Here is a 13,265-nt window from a genome sequence, read left to right as displayed (position 1 = left end):
AGTTTTACCACAACAGACAAAAATGGCCAAAACGTTTGAGAATAAAACCTTTATTGCAACATTATACATCAAGAAACATTATTTGGTGCTTCAATAGTGAGTAAAAACAGCACAAAGAGGAATGTTGGGAGCTCACAGTTTGGCTGGTGAGGGAAGAATTGGCATGAATGACTTGATAAATCACCTTGGACGTGTTTTTTAAAGAAAAAAAAAAAGGAAATGTTTTTGCTTTGGATTTTACTCAACGTATTCAGCTCTCATTGGGGCAGGATTTCACCTGACAGTACAAATGAAAAGACTTCACTTGACAAAGGAGTGTAATGAACAATGTCCTTCATTTCCAAAGTTACAACCGATTGTCCAACTCAAAACAACTTCAGCTACTTTTTCCACGCCGAGCTCACAGAAAAGAGGGATTCATCGTCAAACAACTTTAAATCTAAGGAGGTAACATAGCAAGGATTTCAGACACAGTTCGTGGCATACTTTTTTTTTTAACTGAGGGTACACAAAGTACTTTTTGACCTTCATAGAAAAAAAATATTCAGACAATAACAAGAGTTGTTTGTGGCTCTCAGCAAAGCTCTTTCAAAGAGGAAATATGAGCAGGATTTTAATATTTGGGTACAAACAAAGGGGATTAATTTAGTCACCTTATGTCAAATCTGTCCATGATAAAAAAATCAAAAGGGTAGAGATGTTTTTTTGTGAAGCGTTAGGTGACATTTAAAATTTAAGGATCGCTTGATGGCAAATGTGAAAGGGTGTGTAAGAAACAAAACTGTGAGGATATATATACTTATCATTACATCTTAACACTGTTTGAATATACTTCACTATATTTATCAGCAAACCTGATCCCAACTGGGACTGAATGAACACGAAGCGTGTGGCTGCCGTCCCCAAGCTGTCCTCTTTTGTCTCCCGTCAATGTCAAGTGGTGCCACAAATAACCTTCAGTAAATGAAGATAATAAAAAACAAACAAAAAAAATCACGATTTTTGTACCCAACCTTAACTGGGGTGGTGGGGTGGAATTTAACTCATTCACTGCCAGACGATGTGCAAAAATGTGTCCACTCCAGTGCTAGAGTTTTTGTCATTATCACTAGAATTCCAGGACACACAGAATATTGAGTTTTAGGACTATATAAACATTCAATGCAGCGTAAGAAACCTTAGACCATTAGTTCTTAACCTGAGTCGATCTCAGGGGTTCGGCAGAGCCTCCGCTGACACACTTCTGTTAATTACGGAAATTGAACATTTCGTCCGTTGTTATGTCTGTTTAGCAATCGGTAGAGCACCGGACGAAACGGAGAAATACCACCGGAAATTGTGGAGGCAGTATAGAGTCAGAAGCGTACCGAATTGGAAAAATGAATACAGAGAGAGAAGACTCCAGGCCAGCTAGACTGCTGCTGCTTCCCCTATTCACAACGAATGAACAGGTTAGCGATGTAGACATGTAGTATGTCCTTTTTATATTTTATCCATCCTATGTCGGGCAAAAGAACAAAGTGGTCGGATGAATATGTACAACATGGATTCTCATGTATCACGGAACGTGATGGGGGTGAGCGTCATTATCTGCATGATTTGCAACGCCAAGTTGACCAATCCTAGTCTAGCACCAGCAAAACTAGAGGAACACTTGACAAACAAGCTGACTTTGACTTCTTCAAGGTGCATGGAGACGGGGAATACAAGAACACAACACTTGCTGAATTCAAGGTGAAGAGAGCCAGATTCGATGAAAGGGCCACTCTGCCTGTTCCAGGATTTGTACTTGTTAGCAAAGTTTATGCATTGTGTGGTGATGTTCATGCACGGCTCATTTTGTGTAGCAGTAAAAAACATATCTATGTCTAGAATTTGAAAAAAAAAAAAAAAACATTTTATTTTTCAATCGGTGAATGCACATATGAAACTGGTGAGGTTCGGTACCTCCAACAAGGTTAAGAACCACTGCCTTAGACTCTCTTCTTTCATTAGAAAAAAAATAATTCCTAAATTTATATGGGTCTGGAGTTATATAAGCTTCAAATGAGAGCGGCTATCCAAAATACAATACAATACATACATATTGATTTATATAGCACTTTAAAAACAGCTGAAGCTGCAACAAAGCGCTAACATGGACAAAAGGCAAATTCTGCCCCCTCGTGGAAGGGAAAACCATGGCCAGAGGTCTGACCAGTGCTTTAAGGGCACCCTCCGCAAGAAAAAAACAAAACCACAAACAAATTCGTGAATGGCGCTCCACGTCACACTTTTCAATTCCCGAATAAATTCAGGAATGGAAGCGAATGAGTTAAATTTAGCCTCGCAGGTTAATCTGTTGCAACGAGATAGCGTGTCGATGAGGGCAGGAAATAAACAAGAGTTACAAAAAAGGATGTTACTCACATCATCTTTTCAAACGTCTCCTTCTCCATCACCCTGCTTCTGCATCTGGGCCTGCATCTTGGCGATCATCTCCTGCATCCGTCTCAACTGGAGGACACACGTGACATTGGATTAAAAACAAGGACCACGGTGTTTGGGTCCGATCACAGCTGATCATCAATTATGTATTTGCTCATTTTATGCTTCAAAAAATGAGAGGACATTCTGAAAGAAAAAAAAAGACTGAAAATAGAACATTTCTGAGATGGATATATATGTGATATATAGTTGACAGCACCCACCTCTGCCTCTTTCTCCTGCAAAATCATATCCTTGTCCATTTCCTCCGGCTCGGGACCCTTTCTGTAGCAGTCACATGGGAGGACAACGTTACTGAAACTCTACTTAACAATACCACACATTTTGCTAAGTTTTCTTTCCTTCGATTATTTTAATTACTCACATATCAATAACGTCATTTGGCTTCTGGGTGAAATCACAGGAAAAGCCGCTCATCTCTAACTTTTAAATGTTAACGATTTTTCAAACGGGTGGTGCAGCTTATAACTTATAGTGACAGTCGAAAACGTTTCAAAGTGATTATTTGTCGTGTAATTTTTAATGTTGCGAAAACCTAATATTTGAACAGCCAGGGGTGTGAAGACTTTTTCTGATTACTGTGATACAGTATCAGCAGCGAATGATTTTAACCCATTTACTCTGAGTGTGTTCATATAAACACATATAAATTCATTAAAAAAATCAAAATAAAAGCAAAACAGAGTATCAAATAGGTTCAAACAGAGTATATCGTTAACAATAATATAATTACAGTGATACCTTGGCTTACGAACATAATTGGTTCCCAGAGAGAGTGTGTAAGGTGAAAAGTGTGTATCCCAAAAATTAATTTCCCATAGGAAACCATTAAAATGACAATAATCCGTTCCCAAGTCCCCATAAAACATAATTTTCTACTTTCTAATTTTCTAAGCCTAACGACACAAAATATACCTTATTTTATGTATAATAAATGTGCTATGGTATAAAATCGTTTTATTTACCTTTGTGATGGTCGTTGATGGCTTGATGCAATGGAGTGGCCGGTTTCATCAGCATTAAACACTTGATGAGGAACGTAACCTTCTTCTTTCACCATCTTGAGGAATGATACCTTGCAGGTGCTTTCTCTGTGATAATTTAATCTAGTTCCTCATCAATTGTGTTCTGTTTAGCTGGGTTGATAGCTTTTTGCATCAAGTGTACAGATGGCTTGTGCGGGTTGTTTGTGGAGCCTGATTGATGGGATATTTTAACCTTGCAGTCTACACTGTCTTTGAACTATCAAAGTTGAAACTCTTTTGTCGTCTGCCTGTCTCTTTAATGTTTAAACCACCTCCCCTCAATGCTGCATTCTTGACCAATCACATGGCTTTACCCGAAGACGGGACAGGGAGTAGAGGACAAAAAAGGCGGCAGCCATTTGCTTTTGGAGAACGGTTTCACTCTCTCTCTCTATCTGTAACCCCCCCCCCCTTCACTGCTGCGTTCTTGACCAATCACATGGCTTTAACCGAAGACTGAGGGCGGGGAATAGAGGATAAAACAGTCGGCTGCTATTTTGTTGTTAGAAGAACGGGGTCGTTCGCGAACGACACATCACTCATTGTGGCAGCTCCGTGTCTATCCCGAAAAAAAGTTCGTATGCCAAGGTAAAATTTTCAGAAATTTAATGTTCGTAAACCGAAAAGTTCGTAAGCCACGGGGTTCGTAAACCGAGGTATCACTGTATATATAATGAATAATAATTAATGTAGCAAGAAACAACATTAATCAGAATCAGAAAGCCTTTAATAGTCCCACAATGGGGAAATGTGCATTGAAAATTAATTTATATGTGTCCATATGTTCCTGTTGTGTTTATTTGTTCGGGCCATTCCCTATACGAACGCATTTTAAACATATTTTATATTTCCTTACACATCGTTTTATTTTCTCAGACTTCCTGTCATGATGTCACATTCTGTCCCACTTCACATCATATTATTTTCTCGGATTTCCTGTAATGGCGTCACATACGGTCCGTCTTTACAAAAGCTCTCCCAAACAACCCCTCTGTCTTTGCTGTTCTCCTTGCCTGCCCCTTGGGGTAGGCAGTTACATTTTGTGTAGTCCCAAAGATTAAAGAATCTTTTAGTTTTTACTTTTGATTCCTGCTTCATTAATAATGACCCTAACATTATTACTTTGCCTTGTGTTGACGCTTACGTGAAGCGCTTTGTTACAGCTGTTGTGAAAGCGCTATATAAATTAGGATGTATAGTATATGAAAACGCTCTGCGTAAATAAATGGGTTACGAGTGTCTCAGATGGGAGGAGTCATCGAAAAACATCAGTGGACAGTCGTTAATCCTGAAATTTCATTCACAAGGCATTCTGCTTCATTTTATGATCATGTGAATACATTAGAAAAAAGGGAGGGTCAAATAAGGTTTTTAGTGAAAATGATGTGCACTGTTTAAAATAATAGGTTCTGTGTGCCATGTATATGGCAGGAGTGCAGCTGATTACAGGGCAAACATGAGAAAAGCCACATTGAGAAAATTGGAAAAAAGGGGGTTTGGGGGGGTGAGTCAGGTTACATGTGAGCGGAGAGTGAACTTCTACCTACCAAAAAGATGAAAGCAGTGAGGTTGGAAGAAAGGCAGCGGCAAGGTGTGAAAGTCTGGATGGTTTTGGGAGGGGGGAAAGCAAGACCCCCCCTACTTTGAAGACAAACTGGACATAAAGAGTACCTCCAATATTGGACTCATCAAGAGCAGAAGGCCACCATCGCGGCGATGGCGAAGGCCAGTAAAAACCAGTCCTTCATCCTGGATTAGCTGAAAACAACTTTTGGGGTCTATTTTAGGAGGGGGGGGGCTGTTAAAAAGAATAAGGCGGCAATACAGCACAAGTTCGCTGCAACTTGCAGCAACTACCAAGGACGGGCAAACTTTGGATTGCTTGCTCATTCATTTTTGAATGATAATAATAATAATACATTTTCTTTTAAAATGAAATTTGAATTCACGTTTATTTTTCATTTGTTTTATTGAAATCATGTATTTATAATGAGCCAATTATTTAACAAAAAAAAATCAGTAATTGCATTTTTATTCATTGACAAATAAAGGATAAATTGGCATTTTTTTTTAATTTAAATCAACTTTTCTACACTGTATTTATATGTGAAATGAATTATTTTAGTGTTAAAAATATATAAATTATTTAGATATATTATATTTATTCGTTGTACTAAATTCATCCTGTCTACTTGATAACTAATGTTAAGCAGATTCCTTACTTACAGACAGTGTATTGTCGGTCCCGAAAGCGAGGACCAAAGACCATCAACAGGGATGAGGGAGCTTACATGCTCTCTACTACCTGGAGCAGCATCCTGGAGGGACGAGCGGACAGCGGGGGCGTGGCTTGCCTACTGGGGGGGGAATAGAGGAAAACTGGCTGCTTTTGTTTAGAAAACGGGGCTTGGAGACACAATATTTGGAGCTCGTGCTTCCCAAAAAATTGATCAAGGTAAAATTTTCAAAATTTAAGTTGTAAACCAAAATTGTAACCACGGGTCTAAACCGGTCCTGTTAAATAAAAAATTAATTCAAAAAAACTTATCAAATCAACTTTAATGCCCAAATGGGGAAATTTCATTGATTGATGAATTTTATGTGCCAAGTTCCTTTGTTTTTTGTTAGGGCCATTCCCAACAAATTTTAAACATATTTTATTTCCTTACAAACTTTATTTTCAGCTTCGTGATGTACTTTGTCCCCTTTATTATTTTCTGGTTTCCGTAATGTCACATCTTCCGTCTTTAAAAACTCTCCCAAACAACCCTTTTGCGTTTCCTTGCTCCCTGGGGTAGGAGTTAAATTGATTTAGATTGAAAACGCTCTGCGTAAATAAATGGGTTACGAGTGTCTCAGATGGGAGGAGTCATCGAAAAACATCAGTGGACAGTCGTTAATCCTGAAATTTCATTCACAAGGCATTCTGCTTCATTTTATGATCATGTGAATACATTAGAAAAAAGGGAGGGTCAAATAAGGTTTTTAGTGAAAATGATGTGCACTGTTTAAAATAATAGGTTCTGTGTGCCATGTATATGGCAGGAGTGCAGCTGATTACAGGGCAAACATGAGAAAAGCCACATTGAGAAAATTGGAAAAAAGGGGGTTTGGGGGGGTGAGTCAGGTTACATGTGAGCGGAGAGTGAACTTCTACCTACCAAAAAGATGAAAGCAGTGAGGTTGGAAGAAAGGCAGCGGCAAGGTGTGAAAGTCTGGATGGTTTGGGAGGGGGGAAAGCAAGACCCCCCCCTACTTTGAAGACAAACTGGACATAAAGAGTACCTCCAATATTGGACTCGCACCATTGGACAAATCAAGAGCAGAAGGCCACCATCGCGGCGATGGCGAAGGCCAGTAAAAACCAGTCCTTCATCCTGGATTAGCTGAAAACAACTTTTGGGGTCTATTTTAGGAGGGTGGGGGCTGTTAAAAAGAATAAGGCGGCAATACAGCACAAGTTCGCTGCAACTTGCAGCAACTACCAAGGACGGGCAAACTTTGGATTGCTTGCTCATTCATTTTTGAATGATAATAATAATAATACATTTTCTTTTAAAATGAAATTTGAATTCACGTTTATTTGTCATTTGTTTTATTGAAATCATGTATTTATAATGAGCCAATTATTTAACCAAAAAAATCAGTAATTGCATTTTTATTCATTGACAAATAAAGGATAAATTGGCATTTTTTTAAATTTAAATCACCTTTTCTATACTGTATTTATATGTGAAATGAATTATTTTAGTGTTAAAAATATATAAATTATTTAGATATATTATATTTATTCGTTGTACTAAATTCATCCTGTCTACTTGATAACTAATGTTAAGCAGATTCCTTACTTACAGACAGTGTATTGTCGGTCCCGAAAGCGAGGACCAAAGACCATCAACAGGGATGAGGGAGCTTACATGCTCTCTACTACCTGGAGCAGCATCCTGGAGGGACGAGCGGACAGCGGGGGGCGTGGCTTGCCTGTCAGTTCTGACAGGTAGGTCACGCCCTCATAGCAACACCAGCTGAAAATGACGCGTCACAGCAACATCCGTGACACTCTGACGAAGGCGGAAGTAGTCGCCGAAACATGTCAGGTATTTGAACACCGACAATACACTGTCTGTAAGTAAGGAATCTGCTTAACATATATTATATTTAGTTTAGATTTTTGGGTATTGTTTTATTCAATTAATGTGTATTCTTATTTTTAATTATCAAATAAGCCATCCATATATAAATATAATTCCAAATGGATGATTCACTAGTTTTCCTTTTTTCCCCAAATAATGAAATTATTCTAACAAAATAATCAATTCTCATTTCTATTGCTTTATAAATAGACAATTGTGTCATAGAAGTAATTGGAAAAATACTAATATTTCGTAATTTATGTAGAATTGCTTATCTATGTAAAAGCATTTTCAAAAATTTTATTTAAACTCTCAATGGATCTGGTTGGGAATTGGTTAAAAAATAGTTGATACATAAATAGAAACAAACAGTTAAATATCTAGTGTGTTTGTGTGTGCGGCGAGATGTCCTAATTTCGTGGGTCTGGCTTTTAATATCTTAATGTAAATATATATATTTTTTAAAAGAGGAAGTAGGGGGGTGTGCAGCAAAGCAAGCGGAAAGACAGGTCGTACGTACGCAGGGGAAAGAGGAAGAACGTAACCCTGGGAGGACAACCTGCCGCTGCGCTTCAGGCGATCTGAGCGGAAGTTCTCGTAATGCAGGTCCTGGGTCACTTCCTGTAGATCCTGCATGTGAGTTCTGCAAAGTTGGAGAAAATGCTGACGTGCAGGCACCTCTCGACAAATTAGGACGGATGGGAAAAAAAATATTCAGACAAGCTTTTCAGCGTCCCATGAGGGAGCCGCGCTCACATTAGCATGGTGCGGAGCTTGAGGAAGTCGTTGTGCTCGGGGTTCTCCACCTCCACCACTCCCCAGGGGTACAGGCGGCCCCGCACCTTCTTCCCTTTGGCCTCAATCTGTTGGTTGGAGCCCACCACAGCAAAAGGGATGCTCGCCTGTGGGAAGAGCGGCCACTCGGCGGTTAAAGAACACGCCCCAACGTGTTTTTTTTTTTTGGTGATCGGGATCATGGCCAAAACTCCAGTTTACCTTGAGAATCCTGGTTTGCTCTTTAAAGTCTTCATCCTCATCCGACTCGGCGTCGGGCAGGTGGTAAATCTTTATACCGTGTTCGTCAATTTCGTCGAGGATCTGAGCAAAGAATAAGATAAATAACAGATGACAGTTGAGCGATTTGTCACAGAATTGATGATACGTGCAGTTCCTGGGTTCAACGGAACGACTATTATGAAAATTGCAGTGATTTGAGCACACGCAAACTTATTTAAATAAATAAATAAAACATTCAATAAAATGGGATCATGAGAGTGATGATTGCTGAAACAGTTACCACAGAGTACACCAAAAATAAATAAAAACAAACATAATTAAATAACCAAATACACAAATAAATAAACAACTATATGAATAAATAAACACCCGAATAAATGTGTGTCTAAATAAACAAACAAATAATAAATAAATAATTAGGTATCTAGCTAGATCAGGGGTGTCAAAGTCATTTTTTGCCGCGGGCCACATTGTAGTTATGGTTTCCTCTCGAGGGCCGTTATGAATTTGGGGAACCCATTAGAATGTTTAAATCCCTTCAAATATTACATATAGAGCACACAGCAAATTAATGAATAACTCGTTTTCAAATCTGAAGTCAAGAATAATGACTTTTATTGTGGTTGACATCCAAAAATATGACATTTTGGCTCAGATTTTAGCAATCATCATGGAATTTAACAAGTTTGATTTGCTTTCGCGGGCCGAAAAAAATGATGTGGTGGGCCGGATTTGGCCCGCGGGCCTTGACTTTGACACCTGTGAGCTAGATGATAGCAAGCTAGCTATATGATAGCTAGCTGGGTAGATGATAGCTAGCTAGCTGACTAGATGATAGCTATCTGGCTAGATGATAGCTAGCTAGCCAGTTGATAGCTAGCTAGATAACTAGCGAGATAGCTAGAGATATATAGCTAGATAGCTACATAGCTAGATAACTAGATAGTTATTTGCTAGATAGATAGTCGGTCTCAAAGGTCTCATAATTCTCTCCTATGCCCTAGTACACCCAACACGGACCCGCAACACCACAACATTTCCTGTGTTCCACTGATATTAATACAACTACTGCCTGATTGTTTATTTATATTTTGGTAAGGAATCCGTCCCAAAATCCAAATCGTGGATTTTCACATATCGAAGGCAACCTCAGAGATGAACAAACAATCGCTAAGTTGCTAATCAAGTGAGATGCCTGAAAACTTTTAAGCACATGCTAGTTGGATCTAGCAAGCGAAACGATGAAATAGCACTGCGCTCACTCTGCGCTTGAGCCTCTCTCGCTCTCTGAGGGTCAGCGTGTCCGCCTTGGCGATGACAGGAACCACGTTGACCTTATTGTGGATGGCCTTCATGAACTGAACATCCAGAGGTTTCAAGCTGGGAGGATCAGGAAACAAAACGGACGCGTCAACAAAATGAAGGTACAATATTTAGTGATGAACGATTGCGAGGGGTGAAACGTCGCCGGGCGGACTCACCCGTGGCCAAGCGGAGAGATGAAATAGAAGCAGCAGTGAACTCTGTTGTCGACGATGTGGCGGCGATTCAGACCGCTCTCGTCGTGGAGGTAGCGTTCGAATTGATCGTCAATGTAGCTGATGATGGTGCTGAAACTGGTCCAAGAAAATAACAATTTCATTTTCATTTTTAAAAATTTCAAGGACTGGGTGTTTACGCGACGGACACTCAGGTTGACCAATCAGCGGCCATCTATGCTGAAGTGCTGCCAACGGTTTCAGGCCCTCTTCCGCCAAGCTCGCTTACGATTGGCTGCGTAGAGTATGTGGGCCGGGAGGAAATCCCTCCTCCCAGTTGACGCTCCAGGAGGACGCGATGCATAACAAAAAGTAATGGCTGCTAGCACGTAATTCAGTAATGACGTGCCAGCAGCTTCAGTAATGGCTTACTGAATACCCAAGGGTAAATGTCGTCTTACTACAGTAGGTGTGAATTTATTTTACGACTGTGTTTTATTCTTCTCCGTTCAGCGTTTGACTTAAACATACATCCCATACAAAATATAGCACTGAAGCGACTTATGAACAAATTCACCTTACGAACGACCGCTCGGAACGTATCTCGTTCGTAAGGTGGGGAGCATCTGTATGTTTCATTCTTTTAATTATTCTATTGTGGCTGCCTGTGAATTCCTGAAGTGCAGAATGAAGCTAAAATGGACGACAGATCACTTTGATTGAACTTTTGTCTGAATGTTAAACCGTTGATTGTTTTGAAAAATCACAATACATGGCAATTCGGCTGCGGCGACCCCCAAACTCATCCAATCTGAATTTCATACCAATCCTGGCTATTGATGGCATCTCCATATCCCGGAGTGTCGACCACGGTAAGACGCAGCTTGACACCCCGCTCCTCGATTTCCACGGTGGATGCCTCGATCTGAACTGTCCTCTCGATTTTCTCTGTTGGAGAAGAACAGGAAGGCGAGCGCATGAAACACAGCAACATGACAACGTGAGTTCGTGTGCCTGTGCCGGAGTTCTACCTGCCGCTCCTGGGATGATCCTCTCAGGATAGAGGTCGGTCAGGAACAGGCTGTTGATCAGTGTGGATTTCCCAAGTCCGGATTCACCTTTAGCCACAAAGACATTTAAATACCCACACAAATAACTATGCCATCATTGAATTTGGTACAAACCAGTTGTGCAGACAGTAATGAAACTCGTTTGATACATTTGAGGAAACCATGTCATTTTCATTCACATTTAAACGCAATCTAATTTTGTCATACCAGAACAAGGACGACTATTGGCTTCATTCACTGTCTGTCACAATTCCTGCAAGCATGCAAGCCACATTCCACTGCGGTTTTATTTTAACGGAAAAAATGGATGAGCGGTGTGCCGAAAGCTTCCACCCTCCCCCTTTCCCAAGAGGAGATGGGGGTGGGTCGTCGCCCTCCCATCAAGAGTTTACACGGCTGCAGCCTGCAAGCGATAACCAACTTGCAATACACACACATCACGCTTATGTATTAAGAAACGCTCAAGGCGGCTCTTGAGTAGGTTTTTTAAAATAAAATAAGCTCATGTCAGATTAATGAAAGTAAATACTAGTAATCAAATAATCTGAGCGCTACGAAGACAGGGTCAGGAACTTACCGACAACCATAAGCGTGAACTCAAAGCCCTTTTTGACAGACTTGCGATGAACCTGGTTGGGCAGGTTGGCAAATCCCACGTACCCTGGTGTCTCCGGATTAGAGAACTGGCCCTGCTGTAGAAAGAAAAAACAGCATATGAGCAATTTGGGTGACACAAAAGTAATTTTTGAGACTTGTGGACTTCCTCAAACATTAGCATTACAAGTGATCACAAAATGCACATAAAGGTGTAAAGCATGTAGCATTTTACCTTAATTTTGTCACCGTGCGACATGATTTTTCCTCACCGCTCCTGTTAGGACATAAAACACGTTTCATCTTCCCAAAAGTGAATACCTTTGCAAATCTTTTTGTAATGGCAATTGCGGTGCTAATTTCTCATGCCCGAATGCCTACAAGACTTGGTAGTGTGAGAAACAGGAAGTCTCGTTTGCTTTATGCTAGAGCTCAAATGTCACCCGACACAAAAAAAATAAAAAAATAAAACATGATCTCCTTAGTTTCCTGTGTGAGCAACATTACAGCTTGTGATGTACTTTGTCGGCTTTATTATTCCCAGGAAAAGTGGTTTCGCGTCAAATTTCACAGTTTCGATCTAATTATTGGTGAATACTCTTCTGGCATTCAATGTATGTTTGGACGTTGTAAACTTGATTAAAGAGTATGAAAAGGAAACAATGTTTCTACTCTTGAGATTGCAAACAGCGACTTCCTCACAAAACGCTAATTATTTTTCAAATGTACTTCAGAGTTTAAAAGTCAAACAGGAAACCAGCCACGTCATTATTAGACCAAACAATCGACAGTTCCATGCTTCAACAACTGGATTTAACAACATACACTAAACATGTATTTTAATAGTCGTTTTCACATAAATTTGCACCATTTATCAAAATAGCGCTCAAGTACCGTACATGTTATCTTTATAACGGTAAATGCTCAAGTGGGTGTGGAACTGATTGGTGACGGCCGTGAATTTTTTTTAAATCTTGTTCTCATTCCGAAAAGGCGATGTAAAGAGGTCAAAATATAAACGGCTAACTTAGAATGAACAGCATTCTGGATAACGTTCATATGAAATAGCAGATTAGCTTCTCGTGTGTTTTAAGTCTCGATGCTAATTTTAGCCAACGAGCTAAAGCCAGGCAAGTCAAGTTTTATGTGAATAATTTTCTAAAAGTGACGAGCTTCTTAAAAGATTAAACATTACCTTAAGAGTCCGCTAGGAAACCGATTACGGAGAATTTCAAGAGGAGCAGGAAGCGGAGATGGAGAGGAACAGTTCAGTTTAGCGGACACCTCAAATTCCTCAGATTCCTGTGCACACGGCTTCCTCCAAGCAAACGTACCGACGGACCACAATACACCGCGTGACCTAAGCGGCGAAAGTTTCAATACGTACGTCAATGTCGCCGCCATATTAAATGTGGAAAAGTCAAGGATCCATGAGGTGGCTTTCTTGGTGATGGCCTCTTT

The 13,265-nt window shown here is 40.0% G+C and overlaps 1 protein-coding gene across 3 annotated transcripts; it reads right to left on the bottom strand.

Moving 5' to 3' along the window:
- Positions 1-34: 34 nt before the first annotated feature.
- Positions 35-13,135, bottom strand: septin2 (septin 2). Of its 3 annotated transcripts, none has more exons than XM_089008037.1 (13): positions 13,000-13,135; positions 12,040-12,081; positions 11,788-11,902; positions 11,172-11,258; positions 10,965-11,088; positions 10,144-10,278; positions 9,925-10,042; positions 8,642-8,743; positions 8,402-8,547; positions 8,166-8,288; positions 2,691-2,751; positions 2,410-2,496; positions 35-954 (listed from the first exon to the last, which is right to left on the bottom strand). In XM_089008037.1, the coding sequence occupies exons 2-12, from the start codon at positions 12,061-12,063 to the stop codon at positions 2,419-2,421; spliced, it is 1,113 nt and encodes a 370-aa protein (XP_088864163.1). In that variant the 5' UTR covers positions 12,064-12,081; positions 13,000-13,135; the 3' UTR covers positions 35-954; positions 2,410-2,418. The 3 variants fall into 3 exon arrangements, with proteins under 3 accessions (XP_088864163.1, XP_088864165.1, XP_088864164.1); XM_089008039.1 differs by having other exon boundaries at positions 8,205-8,288; XM_089008038.1 differs by having other exon boundaries at positions 11,788-11,899.
- Positions 13,136-13,265: the final 130 nt, after the last annotated feature.

The sequence above is a fragment of the Hippocampus bargibanti genome, linkage group LG11 (assembly GCF_051943395.1).
Source record: "Hippocampus bargibanti isolate YZ-2025 linkage group LG11, ASM5194339v1, whole genome shotgun sequence".
Taxonomy (NCBI): domain Eukaryota; kingdom Metazoa; phylum Chordata; class Actinopteri; order Syngnathiformes; family Syngnathidae; genus Hippocampus; species Hippocampus bargibanti.
The sequence above is the reverse complement of the archived record's forward strand: the minus strand, read 5'-3'. Positions and strand labels throughout refer to the sequence as shown.

Coding starts and splice junctions, on each gene's coding strand:
- septin2 (XM_089008037.1), bottom strand. CDS start 12,063: ATGTCGCACGGTGACAAAATTAAG. Junction 10,043..10,143: donor ATCTCTCCGCTTGGCCACGG/GTGAGTCCGCCC, acceptor TGATCCTCCCAG/CTTGAAACCTCTGGATGTTC. Junction 8,744..9,924: donor GAGAGAGGCTCAAGCGCAGA/GTGAGCGCAGTG, acceptor TTCTTTGCTCAG/ATCCTCGACGAAATTGACGA.